Below are 15,827 nucleotides of genomic sequence, written 5' to 3' on the forward strand. Positions count from 1 at the left end.
TGGATTGCATGGTGTAACTTCGTCGGATTTGGATTGCCGTTTAATTCTCGTCTGTAGCACGGTACGCGGTGGCCAATATCGTTTGCAGGTGCTTCGGGTCCCACCGGCACCCCAAGAATGAAGGATTGACTCGACGGGCATAATATAACTTGTATACGATTCCCCTAGTCTTGAGGTCAGCGGCGGCTCTGTATCGTTGAAATTCGAAGTCACACATTGACGTGTATGAAAGTGGATCGGTAAAGAAATTTCGGATTACTATGGAGCCCCAACAGGATATGCAGCTTGAGGCGGTTTTTGGGAGACAAGGTGGACGTCGTCACCGTGCTGCTCCCAGAAAATGGGATTTGTGAAGCGAGTTTCAAATGCATTGTGCCTGAGCCTGCGGCGGATTAAAAAGGGACAAGGTTCAGGGGGCCGGCATTCTCGAAGGAATACCGAGCCGAGGGTAAAGGGAGGTTCACCCCATGTCAACAGTGCTTCGTCTTCGGGTTCTGCCAGTAGGATGGCTGCCTTTCGCCCCTCATGTTGACTTTTCGAAGTCGGGATTGTGCTGTAAGGTGACTAGTGTTTGAGTAACTCCAACGATCGCCTGTGAGTTTTGTGTAATGTAGGAGAATTTTTCTCATCTTTTTTTGAGGTGTCTGTGCTTCCATATAAGTGGAAGACAAGCACTTTTCGTAAAAAGCTTCCGAAATTCAGCCCTCTATTCAATTTCTTCGATTCTCAATATAAAATTTATTTTTACGCTCGTTGCGGGTTGCTACGACAGCTATATCTCCCCAGATTCACTTCATCTTCACTTACACGTCTAGAGCTAGACTCGACTCTTTTCTCTGAAACCGTTGATGCCCGACTATCGAATTGTGTGACCGGATTTCAAACTAGCGCTCACCTATAAGCCCGCAGGCGACAGAAGCTTCGAAACGTACAGATTAAGCGACGCTACCTGCGAGCTAAACAGGACGACTTGCTCCCCGTTATCAGTAGACATACGGTTGTTAGTAACAAATATCTAGTTGATACTGGCAGACCATTCGATACACTGATACCAACCAACGCCAACGCCAACACGCTATCTCTGGATCTAAATCGCCGACCAGTTGCCCATCAAGCACTTGCCTTTTAAGTCAGTCGAAGATAACGGACGGTTCCAAAAAACGTGGGAGTCATATGCAATTCGTAGTGATCCCACTTACCGGAATCGAATCCTGAAATTCGGTATCGCGCGAGCAGCACATGGTCGGAACGAGCAATCGGTAACTGGATGAATTTCGAATTTTCTGGAGTCCAAGGATTCTTTTTTTTTTTTCCCGCTTGCAATCTTGACAACGGTGATACGATTCTGTGGTGGAATAATAACTCAGTTAAGTGGTCCTGGATAAATCGAAGCTTACCGCAATTTTCCCAGCAAATTGGGTATCTAGGGTGAGAAGCTATAAACGTAAGAGACCCTTGAGGATAGAATGGGGAAGATAGATGTACGGAGTATGCAAAGAACTGCCGTTCGCTGACTGGACTCTTAGCTGACAGGCTGCGCTGCATTTTTTATTCGATCGCCGCTGGATGGTGATTTTGGAAGTCCCGAATACAGGATACGCACCAAGATATATAGTCCTGCCTGTCCAGTTGCGCAATTCCAACCTGTCTCAGTATAAAGACAGGAAGCTCCTTTCCCGTTGACGTTGTCGCCTGCCCACTACGGTAGAGTCTTTTTCAAATCCCATTCTAAACCAGGTCAACTTCATCGCAACGCATTTCAGAAAGTTTTCCAGGGCGGCTTTTGGTCTGGAAATAGATTTCCCACTTTTGTGAACCGAAATACTCAGAACTTTCGAGAAGGGACACCCCGGTCTAGCCATCTTGGACGCTACTAATTGTTGGAACACATTTTCCCGGTGCTGCCTCAAGCAACGCGTGTCTCCTTCGTAATATACATTTTTCTGTAAGTGAAGTTTTACCTTTTATTAACGAACCTTTAATTTTTCGTGAAATTTTGGAATTCGACGAGGCAAGCAAACTTTCTTGCTAGTATATTTGCTACAAGAATCGTCTCTTCTGAAGGTGCTAGCTTCGTGGATCATACAAGTGATCACCACTCTTTTCTTTTTACCCAATGCAAAGGAGCACCCGGTGGGATATGCCGCTTTTGTTTTTTCTTTTGAATGAGTTTTTCCTTTCCTCCCTGCCGTCCCCGGCGGCAGGGCTCATCCGGTTTTACTTTTTTATCCTTGTGGTTGTTCCCGAGGGACAGGTTTACTAACTTGGCTTAGGGCCCAGGATATTTACGGTGCAAAGCAACCAGGGTCTTTGGACAAGGACCAGGGCAAACAGCCTGGGCCAGGAAAAACGAACGTGTGCTAGTTGCACGACCAATCCGAACAGGCACCTCCCTAACCCAGAATTAAAGGGTGGAGAAAAAAATACTCCCACACCGCGCTGGGTTCAAATATATAATAACAATGTTCTCCAAGATAAAAGATGCTGGCCGCCAGGCAGCACGCAGCAATAGCGTCTCAAACGACTCTCGTCCAGGAAATTTAGAATCTCAATATTATACATCTCATATAGCGGACAAACGTCGGTACAGCGCGGCAGTCACAGACGCTCTTCGAAGCTTGCAACATTCACCAGTACCCTCGAAAGCAAAGATGGATAAGCGACCACCGTTGAGGAAGAGAGGGTCGTCATTGTTCAACAAGATGACTTCACAAGAGACATACGAGTCGCTTGTGCCAAGGTCAACATCATCGAGTCGATTGAGTGAAAGGACCATCACGGACAATCGAGACTCGGGATTAGCATTGTTATCGACTAGAATTAAAGCTCATCGAATGCGCAAAAACTCACAGCTCAGTCTGAGTCTTGGTCCTCTCGAAGAACATGAGATCCGACAACCGGGTAGCCAACCTCGTGCCCCTCCTCAGTTACTTCGCACACATAGCGTACCAGACTTGTTGAGTAGAAGCCAAGGTGAGTTATATGGTTACATGGAAGTTCAATTGGGTATTGAGCTAACCGATCTGAAGCAATGAGCCTTGACTCTAGAACATTCTGCAACGGCAAGCCGATCAGTAATCCCTTCAACTTCCGACATCTTTCCCACATGGAAACTCGACAGACAGCTCAATTCGAGGACACACCCGAAGATGTCCTTCCGTTGCAATGGAACTCCATGGTTAGGGAATCTAGGGCGCCGAAGACTCCAGTGGTCCCATTGACACCATTGACAGCAAGAGGTGTCAGACATATGCAGAGCCTAAGCGGATCTCTCCGAACAAGTGGGCTGCCGATGCCCTCCCCTTCAATTGATAGTGTCTATTCCCCTGTCGAGTCTATTACAGATTTAAGTATGAAGTCCAAGTCTGCTGAAAGCTTGACCGGTTCATTCCCCTCACACTTGGCTCCACCTCCGCGAAGTTCCTCACGGGCGGCATTCACCGGTTTTTTACCTTCTAGGGATGATGACGTCCCTATCCTTGAAGGCGAAGGCCGGGATTCTGTCATCTTTCTTCAAGACGATCTTGCAGCATTGTCGAGAACAGTCGGCTCAATTCCTGAAGAGCCTAGTTTACTATATCAAGAGGTTGAGGACGACGTCCTCGGCGCTTTCCCATCACCACCCATCACATCCTCGAAGGTCCTTTCACTCAGAACAGTAGGGCTTCAGCCAAACATTGTTATCAACAACCATTTACTCCCACCTTTGTCTCCACTTCGCCCTTCAAGCTCAAGCTCTGGTACATTGGGGTTCGGGGCAGCGGGTGACATAGATATCCCGAAAGACCAAACAGCGCCCAAGAGATCATCAAAGAGGATGTCGAAGCGGTTAAGTCGGCGTGTCTCGATTCTCGGCGACGCTCAAGCAGAGATCCAGAGCTGGGAAGCTGACATTGACTGGACGTACGATAACAATGGGTTGGACGAGTGGGTCGACGATCTTGAAGGAATCGAGGAAGAAGAAGAGGCGGATAATAATTTGGGAAGCAAGTCGGCACCAGTCTCTGCATCACCATCCGCTGTCAACCTTGCTAGCTTGGCAGCGAAGAGACATTCCGACGAAGGGAAATCTTCCCTTGCCGCTCTAGAAGAGGACATCGCTCCACGTTCCCCCGAAATCGGTGTCGCGGATGGCGGTTTTGGCATCTTTGACCACGCTGACCGCCAATATAATGCCGTCGGCCATCAGCGTCAACTCTCAAAGACTCGCAACGGAGCTAGCCATAACAGAACCCTTTCTACTTGTGCAAGCTTGCCAAATCTAAAGGCTGGTAGGAAGCATTACCGCAATTCGTCGCTTCGTGGTTTCTCAAATCTCGGTAACGGCATCGTTACACTTGATGAGGAAGACGAAATCCAACATCCTTTTTCCCAGCGAATGCATTCTGCCCCACCACGTGAGGTCGCCATCCCTCCCGCACGTTACAGTGGACGTTCACGTGCTGCCTCGAATGCAACATGTACAACACTTGTTTCAGACATTGAAGGATATCCTTCAGATCTTTCGGAAATGGCATCTACACCTTCCCATTCTAGCCATAATTCTACGGAAGGGCCTTATTTCCTTTCACAAACTCAAGATGGTCTCTTCTTTGACCTTAAGGCCCAGCTTGGGTCTGGCGTCCATATTGTCAACGATGAAGTGCCATTCAACTTCTTTTAAACATTCCACTACCTGCACTCACTAACTATCTCTCTTTCAATGTTCTCGTTTCCTATATTTTCTTTTGTTCATCTGGTTTGATTTTGCATTATTCGGATTTTTGCTTCTTGGGATACCATTACAATGGGCTTATTGGGCGTTCCCCGGTGTTCGTATTTGGAGGTCCTTTCAGTACCGTTCTTAGAATATTTTTTCCCTTGACATATACATTGCGGTGGCATTTCTTTGGGTTTTCGGGCTGCGTGGGGGCTTAATTAACATACAAAAGTTCTTTTCTTTATCATTCGCTCAAAAAAAAAAAAAATTTGTACCATCCAGTTATCCTTTCCGATTCAGTCTTGATGACCCTGACGATCAATTGCTTCCATTTTCTTTGTTTTACTGGTACCTATCGGATCAAAAAAAAATCCTTTCTTTTCACTCGTTCATTCTTTACTCTCCTTACATATTTCTGTACAAGATAGTCTTCTTTGTTGGTCTATACTTGCGTCGTCACTTGTGTACAATAATTAGTTGGATCGAAATGGGGAGATCAAGCATTCCCCTCTCAACCCAAAGTCTTTTTGCCCAGTAAAACGCCTGACGCCTCTTTAGGTGGTGTAGTGACAGTTGGTGTCAATGGTCCGCTCTGTCCCGTCTGTGCATCTTCGTGCATTAGTCCGCTGCTGACTGTTGGGCGAGGGTGGGCCCTTGCACGGAACTGTTCCAGAGGCGCTAAAAGCTCGACAACGGTTCGCCGTTCTCAACGACCTTTTTCGGAAGCCATTACAACCGCTTAAGCTTTGAAACACTCTCTACTGAACACCTCCCACTATCTCGGGCTTCAAAGACTTATGAAAGCCCGTCCGGCCCACTGAAAATTCGTCTTTGATAGCGATGTTCGCCTATCGCGATCGCTCGGTATCGCGGCCCTTCGATTGAAGGTTTATTTACATATAGGTTGATGTCTCATAACAAAGAACATATTAAGCCTACAGCCATATAACGTTAGCCAAGCTCGCCTACAACCGAGACTTCGCATCATGCCATCAATGCATATGCATTTACAATGTATGGCTCCAGGCAAAGCCTCTTCATAAGAAAATCTTGGTTCTTCTTTTTTTACAAATGGTCCTGCAAACGCTTTTATCCACGTCAGCTTGGTTCATGGAGAGATTAGGCGGGGCTGAAATGCACATGCATTCTGTAAGTTGACACCCCGCGTTCAAAACTAATTACAATCCAGGATTGAACATGGCTGGTTACGAGACACCGACATGGTGCCCATGAAAGTCCGACAAGCAGGCTCCGGTTGTGATGCCGGATATCGATCTGAATACGTACTCTCGACATAGTAAACATTAGAGGACTTGCGCTTGCGCAACTAACCTCTTGCACCTGTTACTTCGGAGACATAGAGAGATGCGGAAGTCGTCTAAAATCGAGTCCGGCCGGCCTCATTTTGGATTCGACGATTCCATTGATATGTGTGAGGGATTTACACATCCTAGACTGCCGACATATTCTCGTTCTCATTACGGATTGAAATTCACCCATGCTGCATCCATTGAGAAGATCAACTCTTGGTCTGCAGGCGCAGGGAACAAACTCCAACATGCAACACAAACTCGGACCAGGACTCAATCCGTTTAGAATGTCGATACCCCAAGACTTCTTTGTACCTCCCCAGGCCCCATGTCTAAATGTGTTCTCTAGAATATTCCAAGCAAATCAGGAAGGTGCGATTGACCGTGATTGCCGAATCTGATCCACTTCTTGGAAGTCAACCCTTCTGCCTAACCGAGGTTTCAGATTTTATGTGAGGCTCCAAAGTGGAGGTGCATGTCGAATGACCTGGCAATATCACAGGCACGTGCATGTCAGAAGCTTAAACCTGCTTGAATACGATCGAATACTGGAAATCCATCCCAGGGTCTAACAAGTCGGCCGACGTTGACGCCAGTGGGGTTCATATGCAAGTTTTCCAACCTTCCCTTATAGTTTCTTCGTGCAGGTGTGTATACGAGGCTTCGAGTCGAGCTTCTAAGATGGACACCGATGATATCGATATTAACCCGGCTTCCTCCGTCACTTCCTCAGGCTTGCCAATTAAATCTTTCGTCTCGATTCAGGGTCACCAACGATTGATTCGTTATCTGGATCACTGGGGTCATCGTTGTGTGAAATAGCCTCGGGGGTACTTGCAGCCTTAACCGTGGCGGAATGATGAAATCCGTCAACTCGGCGATGTATTATCGCGCAAGCGGCGTATCGGGCAGGGACAATGGAAGTGAAAGTACAGACTTGCATAATTATTCGTAGAGATGGACTATCAAAAAGTCGACATCGATCCCCCATGCCTTGATTCGCATTAGTCACTTTAAGCTTCGTATTCTTTCAAGCTAGGGTTGGGCTGTCGTATATCATATGCAATCATATCTGGCTGATAACTAGATGATTGTACTCCCGAACGATGGTGTAGATAGATCTTCAATTGATGAAGAGCCTAATTGTGTCGATAGTGCGAAATTAATTCTGGGGATTATGCTATGAACGTGAGCGGGAGCAATCCGGCTTCGATGCCATGCATAAAATACGAGAATACTGCCCTAGCTCTATAGGCGTGAGAAGGACAAGAAAAATTAATTGTAGATATTAGTAAATGAAAATTGACGCTGGACAGATATTCGCGCAAGACTTCTATCATATAATGATAAAGGGTCGAAATTGTATTGCATCTGCTTCCCCAGAAATCCCAACGTGGCTGACCTGAGGATCTCCCACACGACGCCGGGAGCTAGCCCTGTGGTTTCAGTAACAGGGTGCCCGGCTATGTAAGACTGGAACATTTACAGGTCTTTACCCTGGGGATTATGTATGTATCAGTAAACCATACATTAAATACCTCACATCTGCATGCACCCATGCATACAGTGAACCTAGCTAGCGAGCTGCAGGTACCATCGTTGTGTTTTAAGTTCTGCGCCCGAGAATCTTGTCAATTGAACCGACGAGATTTCCCACTACAAAAAGAATGCCACGGCAAGCCACGATTGACGAGGGGGAATCGGGTTATACCTCGCTGCTTACCTTAATTCTGAGTTGGTATTATTTGGAAAACATCTAGAACAGAGGTGAGAAATAACCGACTATTGGAGTCACATTAGCCGACAAAAGCGTGACAAGGCACCAAAAATTGTCTGGCAACATTCTTGTCGGCTAAAGCACGTGTATACGAGGATGACAGCAAATTACACGCCTTGGATGTGATATTGGATGACAGTTAGCTGCATGATATCCACACGTAGAACCATGTCGGAAAAATGGATGAGAGGCGCACTTGAACTGGAAGATGTTGCATTGCGTATATGAAACCTGCTAGACAGGCCCTTTCGACGTAGGCGTATGCTTGCATGTCTACGGACCATGACTGCCCCGCAAATCACGAGAAAACACATGACGCGATAAATTTGGGGCTCTGGGGGCTAAAATCTGAGATTAAATTTTCTGGAGAGCCCCAGACTTCAAATATTTCTGCGGGGACTAGCTCGTCTCCTTGAGACCCTTATTATCCGGTCTAATTCCCATGTCGATTCTTTAACCACACCATCTAAAAAAAAACCGATCATGCCTTGACACCATTGTATTCCCCCATTTTCTTGACGGCTCGCTGATATGCCGGAAGTTCGTGGACCGTCTTAAGCCACCGGTTCACTTTTGGGTATTTTGCAGCATCGAAGTACTTTCTAGCAACGCAAGTATCAAGCGGGAATATCATACAAAAGTCGGCAAGCCCAAGTTTCGACCCTCCAAACCAGGGTTTTTCATCTGACAGGGTATCCTCCAAGAACTCGAAGGGCTCTACTAATTTTCCCTTGAACACCGACATCAGCGGCACGAATAATAGCTTGAGGAGTGGTTTCAATGGCCAGGGAGTTGCCTCGGGAATCACGTCCATGGTGAGGGTTAAGCTTGTGAGAGTGGACACTGTCGTTCCAGCAAACTCCTGGAAAAAGATATCGCGAGCCCGATCTTGGGGCGTCTCAGAGTCCCAGAGGCCTTTGGCATAATAGTCTGCTAGAAATTGAAGGATCAGACGACCTTCGGCAAATGATGTAGGTGGTTCGTCAGGTGCATTTGCAGGAGAGACCGTGAGGGTTGGTGATTTCCCTAGCCGAAACCCTTCTTTCATAGCCTCTGGTGCCGCGTGTGTAGTTTTGCTACGCTCGAAGGATTTTAAGTTGTAGCTTTCTAGTACACTTTGGCCTACAAGTTCTTCCAGCGCCCATAAAACCCGAATGGACCCTGAATTTGTCAGGCTATAGACTGTAGGGGTTCCTGGGGGAGATGTGTATCCCCAATAGTTGTGTTGCGGCACTGATGTCATATTGCAGGGCCAGAGATCCACCAGGCGAAGTAAGTGGTGATAGACCTAAGGTAACCTGAGGTGATGCCAGTGTATCTAATTGCAGGGGACCCAAGGGAAGCGATAGCGGTGATTGATGAAACGTCGATACGGAGTGGAGTCTGATGGCGTTTGCGTCGCGTTTGATGCATCGATCGATCCAAGCCGACTTCGCGAGTGGCATCCTGCATTCCACTTTGAGATATCCCAACACAGCAACACTCAGAGAGAAACGTTATTTGGGTGCCTTACGTAGGTACTTACGTGTACAGTAGCACAGTCACTCGACGAGGGAGAGACGGTACCGTTTAGGTTAGATTGCAGAATTTCAAAGGCAAGAAATACAAAAATCACTACAAAGCAAGCTGTAGAAGACTTATTCAATCAACCAACTTTTAAACCTTAAATTGGTCACTTTTATAAACAGGAGAAAGGTAGGACTCCGAATCAAACGAAATACATGCATATAGGTTTACGGACAATTTACGATGGTGATGGAGTTTGCTTCGACGGGCTGCGGTAGTGGAAAACCTTCGTTTCGTACTCTTTGTGCCTTTAGCTTTGGATTTCGTTTTTGTAGCAGTGGCCTTTCTTGTAGTTGCCCGTACCGCTGTTGTCGTGATTTTACTTGCACTGCCTGATCCTGCATTTGTAAGCTGCGCTAACACAAGTACCGAAATTACTATTATATGCCTGTGCCTCAGCGTCCCGGTGGCAAAAATGTATCTGGCATATCCTACCATAATTTTGACAGCAGATTCCGTGTCGCTGTCAGAGACGGCCAAGAGGGTCATGCCTAGACTACTGGGGCTTCGGTTAGCAGAACCACGGTCGAGACTAATCCGTTGAGAGAGATAGTCGTCTTGATTCTAGAATGATCGTGACATCTTGATCGTAGCTCAAGCTATAGAAGCTAAAGTCAACTTCAGTGCCAGGATTTTGAACGATGAGCGGAGACCTATTGTTGCGAAAGTTGGAGCTGGATTTCTTCTTTATATAGGCGTTGTTGCTTGAAACAGCGCTTATATTTGTGTCGGATTTTATAGATGGCATTTCGTCGAGGAAAAACCGTCTAGCTCGCCGGGAAAATAACTAATCCAGGTATCGACATCGCTAGTGATATCTCGGTTGCCCCATGATTGGTGAACATATCCGAGAAATGACTTTTCCCCACGAGGTCGTGTCCTCAGGGCTGAAATATGCGGGAATGATGATGTTGGTCTGATCGGATGTAGCCCGCTCTTGGAGAACTGGAGGTTGGCTTTGGACTAGGTCTACATGTTTCTCTGTTAGCAGTGAAACCCCCGTGCTGAATTGAGGAGGGACTCGGGTGGTGTTGAATGAAAAATATCCAAGGAACGAGATAATTGGGCCTAGAATTCCGGACAGACCATAATTAAAGAAGATGTAACAAAAGGGATCGTTCTGGGATCCTGATGTCGGTTCTCTCGTTCGCCGCAGATACTACCACATGGTGAGGCGGACATCCTCGGGCTTTGGATTTAGATTGGGGCTACCATAGTTTCTATGTATTTGATAGTCGTAAAGCTAGCACTTTCGTGGGGGCTAGTTCATATGAGAATGGATTGACAAAGCTAGAGAGGAGTGTGGGTGTAAATAAAATATCAAATTCAGGAAACGAACTAGTTGTTTATAGGTCGATTCATGGGAGCACGAGAAATCGTACTCCATTTTTCAAGTACCTCTGCCAGAGCAGAACTCATAGAAAACCTGGCCGCATTGGTCATTGTGTCTATTTCGTACGTATTATACGCGTAGTTGGCTTCCGGATGCGGTTATCTTAGAGTCTGAGTTCCAAAGTCAAGTCAAAGTCTTTGCTCGCTAGCCGGACGTTGGACCAAAGCGAATGGATACCTGCCTCGCTTAGTATTATAATAGAATTTAAGTTTCCTTAACCTATCAAATTGTGGTAAATTGGATCTGAACTGGCGACGTCGATTACGTCGTCACTGTCGTTGAACGTTGCATGTACTCGGTCGGCCGCTAAGATGGAAGGAATGACTTGCACACAGTAGGATATTGATACAAACCGAGAATTCTATTGAAAGGGTACTATAGAAATGATATATGAACCCCCTGATACGAAGTCGGGGCCGGCCCACGCATCAACTATGCATGCAAATAAGGCTTACTGAGGAGAAAAAGAAGTCCATTACTTGTCTCGTCGCCAGACTCCTCAACTTTGTCCGTTGCCCCCTATAGTTTATTAAAGGCTTGCAACTCGGATGTATGCGCAGTTGAAGGTACGGATTGTATATTCTTTTATAAGCAGTGTTCTTCAATAGTATTAAGGGTTCTTGGTTAAATGGGAATTCGTTCGTCGTACTCATTTCTTTTCCTCCAATTTAGAGAAATGCGTTGCTAATGTTGTATTTTCCGCAGCCGGGATAGATTCCCAATATTGATGAGTTTATTTTGAGTACATCTTGATGGCTTTCTCTATTAAGACGATGGATTATATTTTAGTTCCGTAGGATATCGGATTATGATATCTTTAGGAGACCTCGAAGTTAATAGCGCAATATAGTTACGTTATGCCATGAGTTTGCGTTATGGTAACTCCCAAGAACCATACTTTCGGAACTTTATTTATTCGGGGTTGCTTGACAAGTTCGGGCTACGAGTTCAGTTCAAGGGTTAGACAACGTGATATGACGTTTCGAATATGTGCACGATTATGTTATGCTTGCTGTTCTAGACTAGAGCTATCTTACCTATGCGTCATAACTTCAAGTTGAGGGATGATCAACAGTGTCAAGAATTGTCATGACATCAAATTATTTAGACGATCATATATAGTTTTCATGTTTTTGGGCAATGCTACCATATAATTATCAGTCTCACTGGGATAATTTGTGATGTAAATCGGATCGTTTAATGGTGTCCTTTTGTGATATCTGATAGAAATTTTACTGGACCAGATAGAAATATTTAGTAATTCAGTCATCGGTTGGGTCGAAGAGTATTGGGCCTAGTTGGCCTCATTTATATGACTTCCTTACAAGAGTAAAGGCGGGCTGATTAGTTCTAGCTTCCCTACGTATGTTCATAAACTTCTTCACTCCAAAACCACTTCGCTCTTACTCCTACATACTTCAGCAGTTCAAAAACATCGTGTTGAATGTGGTATTTTGAATTCGGAGTTGCCTCTTTGGGTATTACAACAAAAAAAAAAAAAAAGGGAGGGTATCGTAAATTGTGGAAGGAAGAGTATAAGAAAAAAAACAAGGGCAGAAGGAAAATATTTACAATGAAAGGGACGTCAGGCGCAGTCAAATTGCAACCGGCCCCAAAGAACGTGCATATAGACTTTCCAGCGCAGAGGTTGGGATATCTTAATGACATCCTGGCTTGGGATAAATGTAGATCATAGTTATTCCTTTTCAAGTTTGGCGGTAAGGAAAGGCCTCACCCAGCATGGCTTGACATTGCTTGGGCAAACATCCTTTCGCTGTAGTTCCTTACCGAGAGGCCCTGTAGGACCACTACTATACCTAGCCTGCCCAAATAAGATATATTGTCCTTCGTGCTCTTTAGGGTATTGCTGATCGCCCCATTTGCCTTTGAAGTAGAGCCAATTAACTGGGGATGCAGGATTATAAGATGTGAAGCTATTTGTACCCGCGTCGAATTTGTAATAGTAAGCCGAGAGAGTTGGATCCCAAAGAACTCCTTTGTTTGTATCGTCGACGAGGAAGAAGGCTCCTGGCAAGTTGAAATTTGGAATAGTATGATCGTGGCGCCCTCCCATTGCGTAATTAGCGTGGGAACCTTTGGCGCTATACCCAATAGGCTGAGGTTCGCAGATTGGAAAGTTAGTCGTGTAATCTGAGGAAGGATTTGAAGGGGTGATGTCTAACCCGCTGTCCAAGTTTTTCTACTGCTTCATAAGTAAACGCCTGACCATCGGCATGCTGAGAGTACCAAAGAGCTGATGGAACGCCGTTCTGGAACCTGACCATCATATGCTCCCAGTCTCCGACGTGATCTCCGAATTTAATTCCCCAAACTGGGGGCCCAGAGTTGAAGCTGAGTTTCCGTTAGCCGCTTGAATTCTAGATTGAGAAGGAGCTTAATTACGTACTTATAGAAGTAAAAGTAGAAAACATCAGTGGTAGTGGCGTCTTTTTCGTTAACGAGTATTGCAGCAGATATAGCGCCGTTGGTAAGACCTGTGGCGTCTGGGGTTACCCCTTTCAGCCACGCCTGCTGGCTATCTACCGCAACGTCCTTGACGGATGTAAGATAGACTGAATCGCCACCGAAATTATTCAGTTGGTCTAAGTTATCCAGAGTTACTGGCTTTGGGGCTCCGGGAATTGGCTGGAAGTTAACTAGGGGTTGGGTGTTTCTCAGCATTGAGCGAATGTTAGAAGGCCTGTATTCGTCATCTGAATGAAGGTATACGAGAGGCGCATAATCGAGAGCATATTGTGGAACACCGGGTGGAGCTCCCCTTTTGAGTACAGCAGCCTCAAGTGGAATAAAGAAGCTATGTAAAAATACAAGGAGGGAAAACAATAAGGTTCGGGCTCCCATCGTGGCGGGTATATCTTAGAAATCTGCGCTCGGGCGCCTCCCTATAGATTGGTCGTTGTTGAACGAGAGATATTTAGAAGAGGGTAAATTAATCGATAAACGGTATCGCTAAGCTTTAAATCATGAGATTGAGGAGAATGCCTTGGTTATATAGGATTGTCATTTGTAGGTCGAAGGGCTATCGCTATCGATTCAAGGTCATCGGCCCACCCCGGATTCCAGAAGCCTAGAGGCTAAGGAGATTGAACACCTGTCACAGACGACATTGCCATATTCCAACTCTCCTTCCCCGTGTGGATCATTCCCCTTTGTGTAAGTTGGATACCCCGGCGTTAGATTCATTGGTTGTGAAGTGTCTGAGAGTAGTGTTCCTTGTTGTTGGATTCTGGGGGGAAGCACATTGGCACAAGCGGCGAAATTGGGTGGACTCGGTTCATGAGCCAATCAGGTGGCGCACATGCTGCTGATTTGGGTGGACCACCTTGTCGCCTCAGATGTCCCTGGCACCTTGCACCCTGCTTCTGAAAATTCTGATCGTCCCGTGCCACCATCTTACAAGGCGTGCAACTGGCTGGTTCGAAATGTGGGCGCTGTCTAAGTAGACCTTCTTTTTTAGGTAATAATCCCGCAGTCATCAGAGGCTTGTTGACGGTCTGCTTTGGCATCGTGATGGTTGCGGACGGATCGGTCATGGATCTTTTTGACTCAAAGTTCAAGCTGCATGTACAAGTAAGCTGCAGTGCTTGAGCTTGAGCCGCTAGATTACTATTTTTGGCGGGTTCTTGAACTGTGAGCTCCTAACTGCTAATGTTTCGTTCGAGGCTTTCGCATTTCAGGCTAGTCGTAATTATAGTGCAGGCTTACATAACTAACACGGTTTGAGATTCTGGTTCAGCCACCACCTGTTGGAAACATATCAAAGCGCTGGCTCTAATCTTCAGGCTTAAACTTAAATATCTTCCTTATCGCACGATCCTTCGCTTTGTTCACGATTTCAGCAACTTATTCCTCGAAGGAAAAAATCCTTTGGCTACTTGTAGTTACATACAATTTTTATCGTTCATGCTGTATCTGGCGCGGCATCGAAATACAAGCTTTCTCAACTTAAAAATTTCGGGACGTCGTGTGACAGGAAATGATGGGTGACGAGAAATCAGCTTTTCATGTTACCGTTGGAGGACTTGAGCAAAGTGGGGATATTTCGCAACGAGAACGACTCGCAGCGCATTTACCTTCGACATTCCGCACTAAGAACGATCATGTTTCCACCCCAAGCTTCGAGGATCTAGAATTTCTCCAACGAGAGTTGCTTGTTCCACGGTTAGATGATGTGCAGGATCACCTCTGGCTTGTCGGCCGACCTATGCCTCCCCGCCCTTTACACTATCAAATAATGTTGTCGAGGGACATAGTCATCACGGAATCTATGGACTTGCATCTTGTTTGGGCCGATAAACGTATATTCATTAAACCAGTCCCTGGATATCTTCTTGATCCTGAGTTTTGGTCAACGCACCTGGTCTGCCCTGAAAACATGGATATTCAACAGCGACAGTATCGTGAGGAACTAGCAAAAGCCGCCCGCGGATTTCTATTTACATATACAGCTCTTATTGCTTACGAAAGCGACTTCCGCATTGCTTTGGAATCTGGACTTATCTCCCATAAGGTTACTTGGGATCGTTGGAGGGCGTTTTCCCAGCAGTTTGTTCAAGATTTCCAGTATTCCTCGGTTAATCCTCGTTTCTGGTATGGCGAGTTGCGGCTTAGTCGTTTGAACTCAATATATCGGTGGCGCAAGGGATTACTATGGCGCGGGTATTCTAAAATAGCCTCACATATGTCTTACGGCGACCTTCTTCGGGATAACTTCCATTTGTTGGCTGCCATACTCGGTTATATTGTCATTGTCTTGACTGCCATGCAAGTGGGTTTGGCCACAGAGAGGCTTGCCACCAATGTGCCGTTTCAGGATGTTAGCTACGGAACTGCGGTCCTTGCGATGATTGCTCCTCTTATCGTGGGAGTAGCAATCTTTGGCATAGTTCTCTTCATAGTGGTTTATAACTGGTTAGTTACGAAAACGTACGAGAAAAAGAGGTTTAAAGAGATGGGTGTGCTGCCGGATTGGGGTGGTGATACCAGAGGTCGCGGCGGCAGGATGAATCTGTGAAACAAAGAATTATTTACAGGCGCTGTATATTGAGCATCGATGGTGCC

At 46.0% G+C, this 15,827-nt stretch overlaps 4 protein-coding genes across 4 annotated transcripts; 2 read left to right on the forward strand and 2 right to left on the reverse strand.

Moving 5' to 3' along the window:
• Positions 1 to 2,462: 2,462 nt before the first annotated feature.
• DFL_001400 (uncharacterized protein) lies at positions 2,463 to 4,663 on the forward strand (the record flags this gene model as incomplete). Its single annotated transcript, XM_067630016.1, has 2 exons — positions 2,463 to 2,973; positions 3,030 to 4,663. The coding sequence occupies 2 exons, from the start codon at positions 2,463 to 2,465 to the stop codon at positions 4,661 to 4,663; spliced, it is 2,145 nt and encodes a 714-aa protein (XP_067495979.1).
• Positions 4,664 to 8,267: 3,604 nt separating this feature from the next.
• On the reverse strand, positions 8,268 to 9,029 carry DFL_001401 (uncharacterized protein; the record flags this gene model as incomplete). The annotated part of the gene is made up of 1 exon (XM_067630017.1): positions 8,268 to 9,029. The coding sequence occupies one exon, from the start codon at positions 9,027 to 9,029 to the stop codon at positions 8,268 to 8,270; it is 762 nt and encodes a 253-aa protein (XP_067495980.1).
• A 3,412-nt stretch (positions 9,030 to 12,441) lies between these two features.
• DFL_001402 (uncharacterized protein) lies at positions 12,442 to 13,607 on the reverse strand (the record flags this gene model as incomplete). Its single annotated transcript, XM_067630018.1, has 3 exons — positions 12,442 to 12,861; positions 12,929 to 13,097; positions 13,153 to 13,607. 3 exons carry the CDS (start codon positions 13,605 to 13,607, stop codon positions 12,442 to 12,444), a joined length of 1,044 nt encoding a protein of 347 aa, XP_067495981.1.
• Positions 13,608 to 14,745: 1,138 nt separating this feature from the next.
• Positions 14,746 to 15,780, forward strand: DFL_001403 (uncharacterized protein; the record flags this gene model as incomplete). The annotated part of the gene is made up of 1 exon (XM_067630019.1): positions 14,746 to 15,780. The coding sequence occupies one exon, from the start codon at positions 14,746 to 14,748 to the stop codon at positions 15,778 to 15,780; it is 1,035 nt and encodes a 344-aa protein (XP_067495982.1).
• Between the last annotated feature and the right edge of the window lie 47 nt (positions 15,781 to 15,827).

This window comes from Arthrobotrys flagrans (genome assembly GCF_004000055.1).
Source record: "Arthrobotrys flagrans strain CBS H-5679 chromosome Unknown unitig_15, whole genome shotgun sequence".
Classification (NCBI taxonomy): Eukaryota; Fungi; Ascomycota; class Orbiliomycetes; order Orbiliales; family Orbiliaceae; genus Arthrobotrys; species Arthrobotrys flagrans.